The sequence below is a fragment of the Charadrius vociferus genome, unplaced genomic scaffold (assembly GCF_000708025.1).
Source record: "Charadrius vociferus isolate BGI_N301 unplaced genomic scaffold, ASM70802v2 scaffold319, whole genome shotgun sequence".
NCBI classification, from domain to species: domain Eukaryota; kingdom Metazoa; phylum Chordata; class Aves; order Charadriiformes; family Charadriidae; genus Charadrius; species Charadrius vociferus.
The window spans coordinates 51,053-72,437 of record NW_009649930.1 but is presented as its reverse complement, the minus strand read 5'-3'; the positions used below and the strand labels follow the sequence as shown (position 1 = coordinate 72,437).

General features: G+C 39.9%; 1 protein-coding gene across 2 annotated transcripts in view; it reads right to left on the bottom strand.

The window, feature by feature from the left end:
• Positions 1–21,385, bottom strand: part of SMAD2 (SMAD family member 2) — a 41,299-nt gene that overhangs the window by 11,836 nt on the left and 8,078 nt on the right. The window contains exons 2-4 of one of the 2 annotated variants that reach the window (XM_009891226.1): positions 4,247–4,336; positions 2,889–3,082; positions 2,251–2,385 (exon numbers count right to left, since the gene is read on the bottom strand). In XM_009891226.1, the coding sequence (XP_009889528.1) occupies positions 2,251–2,385; positions 2,889–3,082; positions 4,247–4,336 (419 nt within the window). The remainder of the gene's footprint in view (positions 1–2,250; positions 2,386–2,888; positions 3,083–4,246; positions 4,337–21,385) is intronic. The other variant, XM_009891227.1, reaches the window with a different exon arrangement.

Below are 21,385 nucleotides of genomic sequence, written 5' to 3'. Positions count from 1 at the left end.
AAAACCTGGATTTCTTTAGTGAAAGTGTTTGAAGCTAACTATCTCTACAATTGCCTTAGAATTGTCCCTGAGACATCTGAGAGATTAAACGCTTAATTACATTATTAACAAACAGCAGAAATTTAAAGATAAAGCCTTTTGCTTAAAAATTAAAATCAAATTATATCTGATATCATGTCTGAGATTTACAGCAATATAGCAAGATCAGAAAGAAGCCAGCAAGAGAAAACTAGAGTAAGTCAGTTGATTAAATAAAAATGAACCAAAAGAATTATTATATCTTTGGTTCATTCTGTAAAACTGGCATGGGAAGTTAAGGGAAGTCTTTACTAGCAACAAGTACAATGACAAAAATCATACTTGTTTTGAACATTTTTGTACAATTCATTGTGATAAAGTGGACTCCAACCAGCTCCAAATCATTTGTTGTCGCTAAGCCCACAGCCATGGTAAAAGGTCAATAACCATTTCCAATCCAACCCACACCTCCTGTTTCAAGTTGCTAATCTAGGCTCTTTGGCACAGATTATTTTCCACATCTAGTCTCTGTCTGAAGAGAGAAGATTTCCTCCATTGTTAATACCGATTTAGGGTCAGAGGTTGAACGCCACCACAGCTAGTAATAAACGCTCAAATGCCGCATTAAACATTCTTAGCAGAGCTTGAACATTGCCAGAAGTTTGGACAACGCAGCTCAGTGCATCCATAACCTGAAAGGGAACATACAGCCCCAAAGGCCATCCTGTACCTTCGTGATCGCCATCTTCCCAGCTGTGGGTGAAACCAACCTCTCCGTAGACCAAATACCAAGACAGCATTGCAGTGCAAAACTACCACAGTTGTTAGTCTGGCCTACCGCTAAAGCACACGGTTCTCTGAAGCAGGTTCAAGACACACAAGACTTCACAGAACCTAGCTAAGTATTCAAGAATAAGGTCGAGTAAATTAAGAAGCCATGATACGAACACAACAGGAGGGTGTCAGTGACAAAGAGAAGGAGGCAAGGTGTGGTTAGCTGTATAAACATTTGAGTATCAGGTGAATACCCACAATCACCTTCAACAGATTTCCCGCAAATAACTCTAATCGCTTTAGCTTGTTTCCATAGCACTAGATTTTCTAATGATGGCTTCCCAGTAAGTTGTTTGCAAATGCTATCAAAAGCCCTCAGATGGAGTCAAAAAAGCATACATAAGTTAAGAAAGCAACACCAACTGCTAGCACCTTAAATTGCTCTTTAAAGATGCTCTGTCCCTAGGTGGCAACAAACGTGGCACAAATTAAACAGATGAGATCAAATTCATTGCAATTTTTTGGGTGCCATTTCAATTCTTGGGTGCATTTAAAGAAAACACAAGCAACATCCTGTTTAAGACACATAGATACAATTTGTACATTGCACATATTTGAGTTTTGAGGCGGTCATCTCATTTTCCGATAGAGTCCAGATCTGAATTTTCAGCTTGTTCATAACGTAGCCGCATTAAATGTTTATGAAAAAACTTCAGCTTTGCTTGGTTTTACACTCCAGGCAACTTCCTGAAGAGATAGGAAACAGGAAGTTGGGGCAGGAAACAAAGGTCACTGATTTTACATTTCAGTAAGGGTACAGGCTTTTGGGTGCACTGTAGTGGATTAGTCTTGGTATTTGTTTTGGGGTGGGGAAGAGGCAAAGAGGGGGAGGAGGAATTCTGTAAGTGTTCAATATTGCTAGGTTGTTCTTTCATACTAAAAAGGCAAAACTGTATGCACACTGCAGTAATGAATACACAACGCAGACCCCCTTGATCGATGGTGAACTACAGATCAAAATACTTCTTAAGTCACTGTTTTGCAACTTAAAAGTTTTCTCCACATACTACACATGGTGAGACAGAGAGCAGTTTACTACTCAAACTCCAATAAACAGCGTTTGGCAACGCCTATATGTTTGCAAAACAGGCTTAAAGCATAAGGTGAAGGTCTACTTTGTACTCATTAGCATTTTGAATCTTAAATAAGCTATTAAAATCAAGTAAGCTATTGTGAAACCACAGCAATATGGTTTCACACAGGATCATGTTCTGCAAACAACAGTGTTCAGGTATTTCCACTGGAATTTATAGACGAAATAGACGAAGACATTTAAGTTATTGGTGCATCTTTCAATTAATTTGATCACTTAGCAGGATAAAATTACCATCTTTATTCCGGGTGGCACAATATTAAGCGCGCTGTTTACAGTGGGAGTTAAGAAAATACAGAAAATACCTGGTATGTAATTGCTCTGTGGTTCAATTCCAGCTGGAAAGTTAGTGTTTTCAGGAATGGAATGGGTATAGTCATCGAGAGGCGGAAGCTCCGTTAGAATCTCAGTGTGCCGTGGCACTAGTACGGGAGGCAAGACTGGAAAAACAAAATTCAAAGCATTAGTAAGACCCTCAAAACACACACTTCTGCAAGCTAAAAAGGAAAAAAAAAATCTAAACCCTCTAACAAATTTTCAATAAGTTTTGAAAATTTTCTGACTCTTCAGTACTGCTAATACTGCAATTGTACTCCAAGTTACTAGAGGAATCAGATTCCTGAAGTATCTCTTAAAACTATTCCACATTAGCAAAGGTAAGTAATCTCTGTTCTCCTTTTCAGTCCAGACCGTACTTAGCCAGCTGGAAATTGCTAGTGGTACTAGAAGTGTTTATCAGGGGTATTCAACAGATTAGTTAAGATTTTTCAGTATCTTTACTATTAAAAACTTCCAGGGGACGGTGTTCTCCAAAGCTGTATCTCTAAGAATCTTGTACTTCTCGCAAGAGAAAGCATCGTCTTTCTCTATTTTTCATTTAAAACATTATGTTGAACAAGTACATACAGATGTTGCTATAGAAAGTGAGAAGCGGTCTTCCTACCTGGTGTCTCCACTCTCTGGTAGTGGTAAGGGTTTACACATACTTCATCCTTTTTAAGATTAAAAGCATATTCACAGTTTTCAATTGCTTTAAGTTCATGGTGACTGTGAAGATCTGGCCAGCGCCACAAACGACAGTAAATAACATGCGGTAATCCTTTACGATGAGATACCTGTAGACGGCCATCGAGAGATCTATACGGGAAAGACGTTGAGAAGTATTTACAGACTGCATATTGTCTCTTAATCACTCAAGCAACAGTGTACACACATAGGATGGGTAGTTTATTTATTCTCAGAATTCAGTGGACTGACATTGTTAGTGACATGTATACTCTTGTTAAAAGGCTTCAAATGTGCTAAAAATGATGGTATCAAGCAGTGTCTTAACTTATTTTTGAGCTGCTCAAATTATTGCCAGTGAATTTAGAGTTCATTAAAAGCCACTTTACCTCCAACCAAGTATTTAGGATGATTGCTTCATATACTTTTTTTTTAAATGCAGAAGACAGTTGTTTAAAACAAAAAAGAATAAGTAAAAAAAATCACGCACTTAATAGTCCCTTCCGCTGCTAAACCTCAAGGCTTTGCTGTGGCATGGATGCTTTATGGCTTTAAGCATAAGAATTCCCACAGGACTGCAAATAAGCCTATAAGCAGTCAGCTGCCCAAGTGATCCACATGGCAGTATAACTGTAATGCAAAAAGTATGAACGCACATCTTGTAAGGGCCATACAGTTTATCTTCTTGACTTCATCTGCCTTGCTACCAGCTGAAAACGTTTTGCTAGTTTTAAGACGAACTGCATATGCTTACACAAATGCAGATGTTTATGATTGTTATGGGATGGGAGACAAACCTCAATACACAAATCAAGTAATGTGACATGAAAAAATAAAGACCCTGTTTAGAATTTGCCCACCATTAACTACTGAAGAATTTACAAACAATTCTTTAGTAGCTCATATCTGAGCCAATTAGCAAGATTTAACTGAAAGCTTGTGGCATACAAAGCAGTTTAAACACTTTGTAAGATTAGGTCTAAAGAATTAAGTATCCCAACTTTGTTAATATAAATACCAAATCACATTAGAGCTTGCATTAAACAAGTCTTCCCATTCTTTCAGTGGCACTGGCGTGAAAAAGGAATATTCCAGAATTAGAGTTTCATTGGTCAAAACATCAGCTGAGAACACTCGGATTTCTACACTGGCAAGCAAATATTTTAAAATGCTGTACCATGAGAGGCCTAGGAAGCATTTTAGTCTATTTTACAGCTAAAGCATCCCATTACAGACCCTCCAAAGCCAATCCCTCCCACAAGACTTCTATGATGCGAGAGAGGGCAGAATATTCACCTGGTTTGTTCAGAGAAGCTGTAAAGGCCTGTTGTATCCCACTGATCTATCGTGTTTGGTGTACTCAGTCCCCAAATTTCAGAGCAAGTGCTGTGCATAAATTGAAAACAAAAACAAAAAATTGATATGAATATGGAACATGGTTATTCAAAACACCATGATGTCAAACATGGAAAAATGTACAGAATACTTCCTTTCACATAGAAGATAGAGCATTGTTAGACTTGCACTTAAACTGACATCTCATGCTATATTTTCTATATGAAGGAGGCTATCAAAATGGAACACGTGATTCAAGGTAAATGATAATGTTTTTAAAAGGTGAACAAGTTCTCTGGTTTTAAGTAGTCAATACAGTTGTAATGTTCCTTAAAACAGGCAAAACTTCCTCAGCCTAGCTCTTAACAAAATTCAATTTAAAAGGGTAGTTTCTGGGTTGTTTTTTTTTATTTTTGTTTAGTTTAAACATTAATAGCTTCCCTAAGACTTCAAACAAAGGCCATGTGTATCAGAAACTGAACATCACAATCTAACTTTCAGGTACCACCACTTAAGCATTAATCTCATTCTCCATGCACATACTAATTTGCTGCTTTCCCAAAACAGGAAAATTCAGACTCCAAGGAAAAGCACATGGTAGCCGATACTTCCCACTGTTTTCTGCACTGTCCTTGATTAAAGAACTGAATATTCTTTTCCACTGTATACAAAACACAATTTTCAAACACAGTTTTACAGTACAGTATTTTAAGAATTAACTATAGAATAACAAAACTTTAATTGCTAAATCAAGCAGGAGGGAAGGAGAGACAACTAATCCTTTACCAAACTGGTTCAATGACAAGATCACAACAGTGAAGAAAAAGGAGCCTCTGGTGGTAGACACAAACTAAAAGCAGTGGCAGATTTAAGTAAAGCAAGAAAACAGCTTGTGAATGGGCAGCACATTTTCAGAAGCATAAATCAAGCTCAGCTTTATCATAGACTTGCTCTGTCACCACTGAAGATCAACAGTTTATTTTACATAAGTAACACACAACTAGACTTCACACCTCAGAAATGAAGAGAGTTTGGTTGATGAGCAACTTACAACTCCACTCCCTAATTACGAAGCCTGAAGTCTGGCTGCTACCTTACCTTTAAAGTTAATAGCCTCTGAAAAGTTATAAAAAGGAGAAGTTCACCAAACTCCTGGTTTTAAATATAGGCTTTGCTATTTAAATTTAAGCTCCCAAGCTTAGCTGATACACTCACAAGTTTGAATTGCACGTTCAAGGGAAGAAAAACGAAGCAGATATTTTTATTTCTTGCCCCTACACAGAGAAAAGTCATTAGTGTTATGAAACAAAAGAGCGGACAGCACAGCACTGTACTTAAAACTACTTTCAGGGCTGACAGCCACCTCAATTCCACGGTGACTTTAATAAAACTGAAGTGTGGGCTACTGACAAAGGGAACGAATGGTCCTTGTCGCCCTTCTTGCCTGTCCCACATCGGACAGCACAGCACTGTACTTAAAACTACTTTCAGGGCTGACAGCCACCTCAATTCCACAGTGACTTTAATAAAACCTAAGTGTGGGCTACTGACAAAGGGAACAAATGGTCCTTGTTGCCCTTCTTGCCTGTCCCACACGCCTCATTTCTAACGCCATCCCAGGGAGGTTGAAACGTCCATGCAATTGAGCAGCAACCCAAACCAATGAACTGGCTGTCTGCCCATAGAACATGTGGCTGAATTAATGTTTTAAGAGTTACTTTTCAGACAGATCAGTTGTTCTATTTACTGTGGAGCTACCCAAGCACTACAAAAGAGGACCGAGAGTGTAATTTTTGGCAGCAGCCCACATTTATCACAAATAAAAACGTTAAATAAAATATGGCCTTTGACATTTCACCGATTATGGACACAAGTAAAATTTTGTACTAGATGACTTTTTGTCTAGAAGAGAGCAGCAGAGCGCCACATGCAAAGGTCCCTTCTCTGACATATCCAGCTCTTCAAAGGAGCCGACTGTCCTGAACAAGTTACATCTCGGACACGGGCAGCATTGCAGTGCTCCAGAAACAGAGTAGACAGAAGAGGGATACTGACCATCACTGCATCAGTTGAGCCCGCAACCTCTCTTTTTCATATTCCTAAGATGCCTCCAGTACGGTGGGCTGCCAGAAGCTGTGTAAGGACCGAAATAGTTGCCCTGAAGGCACCCAGCCAGCCTGTGGGACACCAGGGAGCTTCCCTGCACTCCACTGTGTCCTTAAATATGCACCACTACTGCTGGTAAGACAGATCATCACGCGCATTAAATCAGAAGAACAATCAGCAGACACAAAGCCTGCTGCATATTAATTGACACAGTCAGCTCTGACAGCTTACTACCTTTGAGCAATGGATCCTTTATACAAAGCAGTGCTCCAAAGCCGATGCTGTCACACAAATTACATGTTCCCAAAATTGTGGGGTGCATCACCGGTGTAAGCATGACATGCCACGCATTTGCTTCACAAGACTTTTAACACAACGCAGGCAAAAGTAAAATTTCGTAGCCCTCGACAAAGCAACAGGAACAGTATTTTATATTGCTAACCGCTTCTCTCTATAAATATTCAAGCTATCAAAGCCGACAGCGTATTCCATAACCTACAGAAAGACAAAGAGTATCCTGAAGTGACTGTATGATTGAGCCACAGCTTGCAATGAAACTCAAGACATGAGGGAGGGAGGGCAGGCCAGGAGGTACAAAAAAAAAAAAGTCATTAGTTAGAGCAAAACTGCTCCGATATTCAGCAGCTTACATGATATGCTGTCTTCCAGGATTGATGTCTGCTTAGAGCTAGGATTAATATCAATGTTTTACTGGCTCATCTACACTAGGACTATACTCCAATTCTAATAATCCACAATCAAACACTGAAGAACCTGAAGGAAGTCATCCTGTATTATCAATAAAGTCAGCTCAACACAGCTTTTACTGTTCACTAAAAGACACACCTGAGGAAATACAGTGATCTCCCCGCTCTCCTGCTCACATAAAAGACCCACTGCCTAAAAGACTCAAGACCGGACCCCCACCGCTTCACCCAGACAGAAAATTAGCGCTGTTAATATTCGCACACATGCACACCAAATCAGAATGAAATTCCTCACAACCGTAAAAAGCATAATTCATACACAGCACTTCCATGAAAGGCCACAGTATGTTCATTCATAAGCAAGCAATAGCCTGATGGAGGGCAGACACGTCTACTCATCCCAGAAAGGTAGTGGCTGGAAGGAAGGTGACTGCATTCTGAAAAATGTTTAAACCCCTAAAACCATCTAAAAGGGAGACAGGAGGCACAGACTTTTTAGTAGTACAGAATTACAATCCCAAAATAAATAGGCATTCTCTCCTAAACCTACCTTTCAAAGCATCCTAAACCCCTTGCGATGTGAAGAGTCCTTCTAATGCTTGAAGTCCATAAAGAATTTGGAAGAATCAAGGACTAACATCTGTACTCATAAGTTAAGTCTTGTCTGGAAACATTCCCAGGCTCTGGAACACTCATGTATGCTAGAAAGCAACTAGGACATTCCTCAGCACTGGGCCGTGCCAATTAATGTTCTCCCACACAATTCCCAGGTTTGTGCGTCGGCACACCATCGGGACCACTCGCACCGGGCTGTTCCAATGCTGCCACCCTGCCCTGGTAGCTAAAAGTATGGACAAGGCAGTCCTGAGCCAGTTGGCCACAGTGTCTGGGAACATTCCCAAGCACATTTAATTTATTAGGAGGGAGACAGCCAAAACATATCACCATTTTACCTTTAGAAAGCAGACTGCCCTCAAACCAAAGCCTAGAAGCACACTTCAGGCTTCATGTTTTACCAAAGAGGGATTTTTGGTTTTGAACTCACTGTATGCTGTAGCACTGGGAAGCCATCATTGTTTCCAAAATACAATTTGGCTCGTGCATCCAAGCTGTACTTAAATCTTTCCTGTGTAGACAGCACTTAAATATACTCCAAAATACAAGCTTAAAGCTAATATACTTCCTCCCACCAGAGCAGACACTTTCATTCCAAGGAGCATTTTCACTGCTGTTCTCAAAACAGTTTGTCTGTTGACAGAAACGAGGTCAACTACACAAAAAGCTAATATTTTTGTCTTTTCAACACTAGCTTAGATTAGCAAATCACCATTTTCTGTGGCCTCTGGCACTCCCAGAGCAAGCTTGCTTGCATACTGGATTGCTGCTTTTGTAGACCCCACAAAATAAGTGAATTTATTATAAGGGACTTCAGGGATATAAAGCATCCCATGGGCTCAGTTTCCCAGGTGTTCTGAAGTTTTTCTAACAAAAGAAAACTATTTCCAGGAGAAAGGAAAAATGCTCGAAGGATACCTGCAAGGAATAACAGCTACCCTTTGAGATCCAGAGATTTTTAGGGTCAAAGTCTAGCAGATGCCTGGTTAAGCTGCTACACACTAAACCTGGGACAACTCAGTCCTGCAGTTCCTATGTTGGGACTGACCAGAGGAGAGATGCAGTGAAGAAAGGGTCATACAGGTTATTACTGGGTGGAACTGAAGCTACCTCTGTCGGTGCCTTTCCCTAAGTAGAAAGGGTTGCAAGAGTTGGTGTTTCAACCTCTCTCTTCATTTGCTTATAAGAAGCAGCATCTCAGATGATATTGTACAATTCTGGCAAGAAGAATCTTTAATGTGGCTATCAGCATGCAACAGCACAGAGTATGCCTTCACTTCTTCCATTTCATCATTTCCTTTCACAGGAAAATCTGAGTTCCAAAAAAACCCTACTCTGGGCAAGAAATTACCTAAACAGCAAAGAGCTGTAGCAATGCTTCACAATTTTGAGACAAAGTGCCAAAACTGCCTTTCTTTAGTAAGACAGAAAATACTGACACACACAAGAAAAATGTGGAAGCAGGAAAAACCTAAGTATCAAAGATAATCAAAAAGTGCTTGTACTGCCTGGTCTGCATATCACAGATGATGCTCTCAATCAGCATCAACAGTGCAAACTATCTTAGTGGAATAATAGTATCTATAAGTCTCCTACAAAAATGGACTATCAAGTCCCAGTTCAAATACAGATTTATTGATCTACCATGAAGAGTGAACATGGACAAACATGCTTTGTGCCACACACTTAAGTAAGCAACACGATTGCTTGCTTTAACATATTATATCCCTACTGGAGGAATCAAAGTCTGTATCAAAATCCATAAAGAGCAGATATAAACTACACGGGATGAAACAGTCTAAAGTAACACACTATAGTCACATTCAGAAGTCCAAAAATACAGATGGTCATCATCTCAACTGGAACACACTGCCCAAAAATAGATTCTTGTATTTGCAATATGATTAGGTGGCAAAGGATGCTGACCCATCTAGGTTAGAAAAGGAATAGGATAAGACTGAACAGAATAAGATGACCATTGCCAACCAGCATATTAATGTTAGTCTGTGACAGTAAGATCTCATCTTAGTGATTATAGAAAGCCATTCACAACCCTGCCTTGTAGTGGCAGCAATTCCAAATTAGAAACTTCAGCAGTTGGAGATGCAGCTACACAGAACAACCCACAGTCCCCTCACTGATGTCCAGATGCCAACTAATAAAGCCACCTCAACCTAGGCTGCTTAATTAGCTTCAGCTTCTTGGCACAGTTAAAAGCCAGATGTACTAAGCTGGAGATCCAAGCAAGTGTGTGAAAGTACTGTCCAAATAGCATCAAGCAAGCCAGTGCCTACACGTGGCACGGCACTACACACGCCAGGACATCCCTGTACCTTCCCCAAGTGCATTTGCAAAATAGACTTCACAACTAGGGATAAAGATGGTAGGTCTCATCAAGAATACTCTTGTTTTATAGAGATGCTGCTTGATTTGAGGCTTTTGCTGAAAGAACCCAAAGCCAGCAGTTTTAAACAGTACCCTATGTGCACCAAAACCGTTACGCACGTGCTTAGGCTGGTGTCTGTATATTATAGGTAGTTGCTACTATGAACTTATTACCAGTTTTTAGAGAGACAGAATGAACAAAATCAACTAACCTACCACTAACACTATTTACAGTAATAGCAATGCTGCATGCTCTAGGTACTTTCTGTACTAAATAAAGCGCTTGCAACAAGTACAGCAGATGAAAGTAGGCAGAACCACTTCAAAGGTATTTACATACAAAGTACCAGAAACTCTCTACAGAAGTTGTTAAATACTGTCACAATTCATAGATAACTACAATTCCACTTTCTTCTTCAAAGTCTTGCAAAGAAGCAGAGCAGCAGCTCTAAAGGAGCTAAAAGGCACAGAGTTCAGTTGACAGCCTCCTCTTTACCTAAAGTAGCAGCACTAGAAAGACGACAGATAAAACCTGAAATGCAAATTGCATCACACTAATCAAAGCCTATATTATACAGGAATCCTTACAGAATGGTCTTGGATACTTAACTTGCTTATTTGTGAAGTATAACACTGAACTCCCAACATTTTTTCCAGAATCTTTCATATCTTTCAGAATCTACAGCCGCTAACAAGTTTGCAAGTCCATGTTCAAGGCAATCTTCTCCATTTGTATTTCTCCTGCATCTTATAATCACAAGCCTTTCACTAAAGTACATTTTCACTCAAAGACTAAACAAGAAAAATGCAACAACAAGAGATGATCAGGTTTTCACTTTAATGGGAGAAGTTACTTAGCGCAGGCACACAAACACCTTCATACCAGCCCAACATTTACAGGACTTACTACCTTGACTGATATTTCATCAAGGGGGGGCAGAAAAGAGGTGCAGAATTTGCTTCAAGAGCTACACCAAGCTATTCAAAATGGTGTTACAGCAGTAAGAAATGGTCACTAGATTTATGGAATCCCATTTTCTCGTAACAAATGGGCAAGTGCCATTGCTTTAACATTGCTCATGGCTACTTCTGTAAAATTTGCCTGAGAAAACAGGTTATAGTCTCTAGAGGCTGAAGATCTGCACCTTACACACTAGCTTTTTGGGAGTTTGGTTTTGTGGTTTTTTTGTTTTATTTTTTTAATCTTGCTACGTTTTGTGGTTTTTTTTGTTTTGTTTTTTTAATCTTGCTACGCAAGATCTTAGATCCTAGACTTTATACAGCAACATACTGAGCAGGAAACCAAGGCAGGAACATTGCTATACTGACTTACGCTCTGTTTCACCACTAGTGTAGCTGGACTGAAGTTGCACTCGTATGAAGTCACTGTCTGTTACACTCCCCTGATACTAACTTTGAGAAAAGGATCAATTGATGGGTGAAACAATAGAATCCTTCCTCTCGTGCCAGTTCTCTTCTTCCTGAAGCAACCCATAAAGCTGGGAGGGAGATATATTAAACCTTTGGAACTATCTCAGAAAAGGTCTTGAAGACAACAGTAACAGGAAAGACTGATTTGAAAGGCTTAGGTATAATATAGATGAATCAAAGTCAGCAATTAAAACAGTTCATTGGCTTACACACAGTACTGCATTCAGCACAGACAACAGTTCCTACCAAATCTGCCTGATCATGGCTTCCTTAATTCTGGGTTTCAAATGAAAATGTGTGTAGCTGTTTTTATATTCTGACTTGACAGTCCTTTCTATATACAGGCAATTAGCATTTCTCCCTATTAGAGCCTAAAATGTCTGCGTACCAGCCAGTAGCAATGGCTAATTATATTACATGTCTGAGCAAACAGCACCTCAGCTAGCTGTATAGCCACTTGTCTGAACAAAAGCTTACTGTAAAATGTAGTCTGGCTGGCCTAAGTATGTCAACTACCGAAATGTATGTTGCTCGTGGTTTCTTTTCCCCTTGCTGGGGGTGGCAGGGAAAAGGTTATCTGCCCTATGCTCACTTAGAAAACATTAAAGAGATCTGCAATAACTATGCAAATGTTAAGTTACTTTCATGAGATACTTACCCTACTCCTCTTTGAATCTTACATCAATTTTGCATCCCTGCAGAATTGACCAATCTTTTTACTTGCATCTCCATCCCATATTACAGTGACAAAATGTCATCTACTCACTTAAATGTACATAACCAGGCATACACATTCATCAAACGGCATGACTCAAAGCTACAGCAATTCACTTCTGCTTGGGAATGATGTGAAGTAACACAGAGGTCCTGATCTCATTTTCTTGCAACGGAAAACGTAAAGATTCAATAATTCAGTATGAAATACTGATTTTTCTTCTAGGCACCTACTAGAGGGATGAACTAATATCTTGACCAATGCCAAATACAAAGCACAAGTGTGAATTCTTAAAAAGTAATTTACACAGATCACAGTGGCACTCATCCTTAAGAGGAGCTGGTCGAGATTCTTCCACGGAGACTATTCTGTGATAGACACTGGGGTAGAAAAGCAGAGCCCTAGGAAAGTTCTGTTAAAGGGTAACATTAGCAACCAGAGCAAATGGATATTTACACATGTTGTAAGTACAGGTGGGCAGTTAGTTTGCTAACAGATTCTCCATTCTTCAAAGGAGAAACAGAACCCATCAAGTCTAGGAAAAGGATATTAAGTCACGTCTAAAAGAGACCTGGATTCCAGAAAAGAAAGCTCTTACACAACTGAAAGCACAGGTTTCCCTCTCAGTACAAACTCAACAAAACAACAGCAAAACTGGCAGCTGGGGCACTCAGCTCCCACAATTATGAGTGCTTCCCCAAATGTCTCCAGCTCCTCAGATTTACTTTTATTTAATCAATCGGTTTTATATACATAACAAAAAAAACTTGGCTTTCCCTCTCCCCCAGAATCCAAAAGCTTTTTTCATCAACCCTATGCAACACAGAAAGATTGCCTGCTCAAAACAGTAACTGTACCTTCTCTCCCTGCCTCCCTTCTCCCCCCCCCGCCATTCACGACACACCACATCCAAGACAGACATGTTTATGTATGTGCATATTTAGTGGAATATAAACCAGGAATCATTAAACAACTTCTCATAATCAGAACCCTTTTACGAATAAAGTTTACATAGAATTTCATACAATACATGCAGAATTGCTACATCAAATACTAAAGTGCAGCATCTGAACTGAAGAAAATTACTCAAGTAACCTTCCTTATAAATGGATGTATGCTAAAAAATTAACACATCAAAATAGCCAGAAAAGCAGGAGGCACAGGATACAGTTAACCTCTCTAGCGGTGTGGGAAAAGAAAAAAGTCAGTGAACAACTCCCATTTACTTAAGCTTAAACTTTAAGGATGTCCACAGGGGACGCAAAAGTGGAACGTGAGGTACAAAAGACACTCTGTTATAGACTAACATCTGAGCAGCCCATTGCTCATTTCAGGGCCAGTAGCTAGTTTCTTCCAGTTTTGCAGAGTGCCAGGCCAACAAGTCATCTTGATGAACAGTATATGCTTCTGTTGCCTTTTCTAAAGGCATACTTCTTCCTGGGTCACATGTGCAACAACTGCCCACAAAGCCAAAAATAAAGATATGAGGCGGGCCTCTTCAAAGGACTTCATCCTCCTCCCTTCTCCCAAATCCTAACACGCTAGCCCAGTGCTGTCAGACAAAATAAAGCAGCCAACAATCAGCATTACCTTTATTTTTCTCTCAATGCTAGGAGATGCCAGAAGGATAGCACCTCAAAGTTCAAGAGCAATTTTTCTAGGATGCCATGGAAACCAAGCAGAAGTAAAATATTTATCTCTTTTCTTGTTGTCCATATGGTCTGTTCAGATGCAGATCCTATCAAGGAGTCTTTACTCTCTGTTTAAAGTCAGGTGGAGAGCAGCCTGTGAACTTGTAAGCTTCTCAATGGCAAGGTCAAGCAGCACAGAGGTGGTGTTCAGGACCGAGAAATAAGACACATGCAATACGGCTCGGCCTCACTCAAGAGTCAGTAGGGAGCTGGCCACAAGTCTTATGCTAAAAAGACTGAAGACAGGGAGCATGCAAAAGCTGCCTATGGAAATCCTGAGCTAAGAGCTTTGCTGGGAAACTTGCCCTGAAGTTCCCTACTCTCAAACATAACACTACAGCTTTCAGCAGCTGCAATTGGTATCAAACTCTGAAGCAATCTTACTGGAGATAAGATGAACCACAACACAGATTTACTCCCCTCAATCACATGTTAACAAAAAAAAGCGCCATCAAAATCAGTGACTTCTAGGTGCCCTGCACCTAGTGAGGACAACAACTGTACAAAAGCATTCACAGTAGCAACTCCTCAGAGACTAATCAGGGAAGGGGAACACCAAAAAAAACCAACGAAAAAAAGACTATCATGTGGACCCACAAGCTTGGAGGATGTGGGTGTTTGTACTTTAAGATGGCATTCTTGAAATGATAACTTGGAATTCCTACACTGCTTTCATTTATTACGCTATTATATCCAATAAAGGTTTTCTGATTGCTGTATTATCTTGCCATATCTCACAGTACCTTCAGAAACATAAATACAGCGCTTCAACGGGGATAGAGATGTACAAGTTTGAAATACCCATAGCTGAAGGTACCATGTTCATTATGTGTCTCAGTAAATTAACGTTGAAGGTAAGTTATCCGTATTTCATCTGAGAACATCACACCTGAAAACGTCTTCAGATTTTCTGACAAAAGCTTTCCAGAGAACACAAGAACACCACCTCCTGAAATAAATAGAGGATCAAAACTCTATTATTGGAGTAAAGAAGGCATAACCAGGAACACACCCTCCAAAAACATCCACTTAGGGAAAAAATAAAAGCTCTGGCTAGTTAGTGCGATGTTGCACCACATCATGTAGCAGGCAGCTATGAAGCAAGTATGTTCAGCAACTCAGTCTAGCTGAGAAATCACCGTCTGTCCTCCACTCTCATTACACCATGCTTACGAAACCAGTTGATCTGGCAATTCCTCTCTAATATTTAAATTACCACTGAAAAGCTCCAACTAAAGAGACAGATGACTAGCACGGTCTTCCAGACTGGGAACAATGTCAAGCTGTTAAATACCATTTTGGGTTCGGGGGGGTTTTTTTGTTTGGTTTTTTGTTTGGGCTTTTTTTTTTTTTTAACTTACGAGTTACATAAGGAATGAACAACCTAACAGATTCATTTCAATTTCATTTCACACCACATGTGGTTACTTTTTTTTTTTGTTTTGTATTAGTAAGCAATGTCATGCAGTGGGTTAAGATGACACCCAACAGAGTTTCACAGATTAACATTCCGTATCACCCTTAACAGACCTGAACAGAATCGGAAGTATCACACAAAGTATCGTCATAGGAAGACATATCCATCCAATACTGGCTGATCTATCCACAACAAATTGGGGTGTTAACAGGAGATAGCAATCTCATAAGATCCTACTTTCAAAAGGCATAAATAGTGTATGGCAAGCTCATTTCAGGACTAACACCAGAAAGACATTAAAAAATGACCTTTATCTCGAGTTCTCTAACCACTATTAGTCATAGTAGGTGCAGTAAAAGCTTTTCCCACAAGCGAACAGGTACAGCTACCAAGGGCTAAGTCAAATAATTTTTCTCAAGTAGTCCGTCATCCTCCAAGTGGGTGAGCGGCTGATGCTACCGCATGAGTGGGCTGTTCTGTAACTGATGGACAGCTGAAAAAAAGACATGACATTTTGATTAACCTTCTCAAACTAGTGGGTATTTGGGGTAGTGAGGGGGAAGGATTAGCTCTGCGAGACATTTATCTTGTCCGCATTCCTTGAAAAAATAGAACTTGGCAAAAAGATTACTCTCAGAACAACAGTTACAGGATCTTTTAATACCTCCTTTCAAACTGAAGCTGCCTCTGGACAGTTTCTCCTATGAATCACACACCCATCTCAAGAAACCCAGGAAGAAAGATGAACACAGGATATACAGCGTAAAGTGCTCAATGCGGGGAAGGCACTACACCCAGAACGACCCCTGTTGCAGCCCGAGCTATGTATACCTAGCAGAAAATTGATGAAACAGAGAAAATACATTGAACTTTATTCATGTCCAAACCAGAGACTATCTCTAAAGATGAGGGATATGAAAATTCAAAGAAACATCAAGTGTCCAAGACATTCAGTGTTTCCTATACGATACTTCAAATGAAGTTTAGGTTTGAGCCAAAGAGGAAGTTTCCCCAAGCAGCATGTTGGGGAAGAGAACGGAATGGTACTTGTACTGTGACTGTTACATCATTTTGATAAATATGTAAATGCAAAAAATTAAGTCAGACAAGGACATTGCCATCACTTGCACCAATGCCCATATTTGAGAAATATTAAAGAAAATTCACAACTAGCAAGGAAGCCATAAAAAGGCTTGAACAGTTTCACTGTTCAGATAAAAAAATGCAGTATTTTATTTTTAAAATTAACTTAGTGTTTTTGCTTAGATATTATATTGCCTTATGTCCTTAGCAAAGGCAAAAATCAAGAAAGCAACTTAACAGCTGAGGTGCCTAACTACAGGCCTCTGCTCTCCTCAGGCCCAGAACTGAATACGGGACCCCATATTAGATACTATTGACAGAAAATCTGAGTATGCAGGGGACACCCTTGAGGACAAGAACCACAATTTCCTGAGCTTCGCTGCTTTGAGCTAGACGGAAAGTGTTAAGATCACAGACGAGCCCTGAAGTCTTCAGCATCTTGCCCACGACCCACACCCAGACCACATATCTGAAGACGATTGCATGTGAGGCAAGAGCGCTTGTGGGCATCGTTTAACAGTTAAAGCACTTTCCCAGGACATCCAACAGTTTCTTTTCCTCATTCCACCTAACAGGAGTCAACCCTGATCTACCACCATCTGCCCTCTGCTGAGGTGGCAGTTACCCAGCGCTCTCTGTCTTATTACAGTCAAAAAGATGAGAGTTTCAAAGGCTTGAGGAACATTAGAATTATAGAATGGTTTGGGTTGGAAGGGACCTTAAAGATCACACAGTTCCAACCCCCCTCCCACCAACCCAGGTTGCTCCAAGCCCCGTCCAACCTGGCCTTGAACACCTCCAGGGATGGGGCAGCCACAGCTTCTCTGAGCAACCTGCGCCAGGTGCTCAGCAACCTCGCAGGAAAGAATGTCTTCCTAATCTCTCATCTAAATCCCCCTCTTTTAGTTTAAGAAAAGTTAGAATTCAAGTAAACAGTTATGGGGCTTCTCACTGCAAGGATGGCTGCTTAAACCCTTCTTGGAATGTCTGTGGTTATTGGCCAAAATGTTGAAATGATGAACAAACATGCTGATACGGAGCTCCAGTAAAAGTGTCTTCCTATCATTGAACAGACTATTTTTAAATGTCTGCCATCAACGCAGCTTGCAACAGGCACAATCACTTTAGTAAGCCTTCTGTTTTCCAACTATATTCATCTAATTGAGACATATAGGGGACAGCAAAACCCTGATATTTGGTTACTAACCATGCTCAGGCAAGGCATCAGTCTCTAAGAAAGGTACATGGGAGAACATTAGACACTCAAAATTTAGATAAAAAGGAACTAAAAATGCGTTTTCACATTAACTTTGTGGAACTCATCAGAATGGACACATTTCAATTCTTCCCTTGACGTGCCCCTTAAGTTTATATTCAAGTGCCCCCCACCACAACAGAAGGAGAGATTTATTACAGAAGGATGTAAAGACCTGTCAATAAGCTTTGCTGGCTGGATGTGGCACTGCTGTAGTCTTACACAAATACAGTAAGGTTGAGAAGCGATTCTTGGAAAATGTAGTTGAAGTGCATGAAATTAACATTTGAGTTATCTACTAAAGAGAAAATGCTTTTTTCAACCAAACACGCAAGAGTCATACACCACTTCAAACACAACTTTCCATGCCACCAAGCTGAAAGATTCCACATTCTTTGTTCAAAATTTCAGAACTACAGCATGAGTTAAAACTACTTCAGATACCAACAGAGGAACTTGACTTGAAGCCTCCCACAAAACTAAGAGGAAGTGAAGACCAGTTCTGGGATGTAACTCACCAATTCAACCGAACAGTAACTTTGAAATTCTGCATTTAAGCAAAACACAGACTTTGCTTCTTTTGCATCAGAGACTTTTCTCTATGCAGTACCCAAGAAAAGATAACCAAGGCATCCAAAGAAATAGTCAGTTTACCTCCCATTACAGGCAAAGACACTAAACGAAAACTTTTAATTCTTGACCTATTGAAACTTGCTTGCACATTTCAGAATAAAAAGCCACAATTTGGGGGATCTTTTCTGAACAAATGCTGAAGTCAGATTACTGTGCAGCACTTGTCCAAGGGGATTTCCCCAATCTCATTGTTCTTCTGCCAATTTTGAAGCATATGCAGCGAGATGTGAACTTACTCCAGCTCCCGATTGTTCTCTTGTATCCTGCCGGTCTGCTTCAAACAATGCAGCATGACAGAAGCCAACGAAAGCTGTTCATGATGAGACTACGGCATTGTACACAGTAAATTTTAGAAGTTTTCCACCAATCAGCACTGCTACCAAGTCAGAGTAGGAGAACAGAAAGAAGTAGTAAACAAGACATGGGAAATTACTTTTATTAAATTAGCAGGTGTAGATTACAAGCAGGATTAAATCAGTAGGGAACCCGTTAACTACCTATTTGCATTCAAAGCTGCAGCAGTAAAAGAACTGTAGTATGTTGTTTACCCTATAAATTCTTCCTAGACTAACAGCCTGAGCTCCACAATTGGGAAGTTTTTTCCTGTAAAATTGCTCTGGTTGTCATAAAACATTCACGCTAGTGAAAACAGCACTCAGGTGTTTTGTTACAGTACCAAGAAAACTAAATTGGCTGACTTCTACAAAAGAAGAATATAATGAGGGGAGGAATCCTTGCCACACTGAACAGTTGGCGTGATAGAAAGACATTAATTACCACAGTAAACCAGAGAATAGTTTAGCATTGACTTGGGCTGACTGACACCCCGATTCTTTTATTGGAGAAAAATAAGTGCTATTTATGAGACAATTTGGGGTTCAATATTCACAATAAAGCACAGTCAACATATTTTTCTTGAGTGACCAAAATGTCGTCTTAGTGGTAGCATGATGTGGCAGATACAGATATTATTTTTCCTAATTAAGAGCTTTGTAGCGGGATTCACTGAGCAGGTAAGTCGCTAAAGGAATCACAGGTAGCTATTTTTCATTTGCTTAAAATTCAACAACCCCAGCATCAGTTGTTAACCTGCTAAACAATTAATGGCATATAAAAACCAAGCAAGCTTTAACACTTATTTTCGATTCTGACTCTTCTTGCTTCTTACCATTAAGGCAATCCTAACAAGAAACAACAGTAACTTGAACCTAAAGAACTTTCACAAATTCCAACAACTTTTCACCCCTAAATTTGCCTTCCATATCACTGATACTCCAATGGGAGCCATGACTTACGCTTACAGTCCCTAACCAAGTAATTCAGCTTACACCAGCAGGGTGAAGAGGCGGCATTATTATACACCTTACAAAAATTCATCTCAATTTAAAGACTGAAAAATGTCAGCAAATTAAAAACTTGTAAGGTTACCTGGCATAAAAGCAGTAGAGCCAAGGCCAGAATCCACATCCCCCAAGCCTTTATCCAGTGCTCCAGTTAGGATACAATATAGTCCCCTAAATGCAACAATTTTTCCTCCTGACAAAAGAGGCAAGCTCCTTTGAACTATGCACCATTTCACTATTGGCTAAGCATCTCACACATTTATATTTTTACACGTTGACCTACCTCAAATGACATGCCAATACTTTCTGCTTGGCATACCAACTCCGTAACAAATTATGTGGGTAAGTCACGTGGCTTCCTGAATTGCACGAGCTTAAAACTGGCAGCCCTAAGTTCCTTTGTTTAATACTCTAAGACTTCCTTCTTCAGGATGACATCAATATTATAAGATGCTGCAACCTGAACTATGTCTGCACTAAGGCTTAACTTTAGTTACAGCAATTCTGTTCTTAACATCAGCCACAGCTGTGCAACAAACCAACTTAACAGTTATGTTTTAGTATTTTTAATAAAACCTCGTTCAATTCTACTTCAATACAGTCATGACTCCAATTTCAATTAACACTGCATTAGAAGGCTTGAAAACTTAATTTTTCAAATTAATCTTCTAAAGTACAACTCACACTACAGCAAGGCCCTGACTGCTGTAATATGCAGTGTCTGGGCAGTGCCCTACTGATGCACATATATTCTTCTGTATACAGATATCAGGAATAAGGTCTTGCTGCTAAGTGGCCATTCAAGTAGGGGAGTTGGTAGAGGAAAAATATGCTATTAGAAAAAAGCCCCATCACATTATCTTAGGCTCATATTAATCCTGCATTTTACCTTACATATCAAATACGCTGATGCTATAAAGCAAGCAAAATTTAACTTGAGGCTTTAATTTTTAAGATAGTTTTGTAGTTAAAGGAAATCATAGAATAGTTTGGGTTGGAAGGGACCTTTAAAGGTCATCTAGTGCAAACCCCCCTGCAACGCGCAGGCACATCTTCAACGAGATCAGAAATGACTAAGAGTAGATTTCAAACACATGAAGGTAGCATCACTGACACTGTCTTGCTGATTGCTTACCTCAAATTTAGAAAGTAAATTTCATACAGACTTGAAGTCAAACTCAACATTAATTTTTATTTATATGTCCATGCAGCATCTGTGTTCTACAACCTAGAATTTAAGGATGTCATTTTATGTATATGTAATTAGGGCCAGCATCTTTCTGTCTACAACACCACGATCCTGAACATTTGGAAACTAAGAAGGGCTGGACCCATTTATCTTTGGGCAGGAGATGGTCTTGAAAAACTAGGTGCCAGTTTCTGCCACCCCAGCTCTGAGAAAGATCCCAAGGAAGTTAGTGCAACATCTCAGAGCACTTTTTTTCTCTCTCCACGTAATACAGCACAACAGAACATGGACTAGGTGAAAGCTGTCTTTACAAAATTCTTGAAAGAAACTCTCAACACAGATTAGAAGACATTGCAAAATGTTAGAAAAACACCCCGAAAGCCAACTGCTTTGCACTCACCATTCTCAGCAACAACAGACTGTTTCTCCAGCAGGATCATCCCTTCGCATTTTACGTTCAGGCTGTGCAGTGAACTCTATTCACCCGGCAAGCAGCTGCCTGGCTGTTTGCTAGGCCTGACATTCGGACC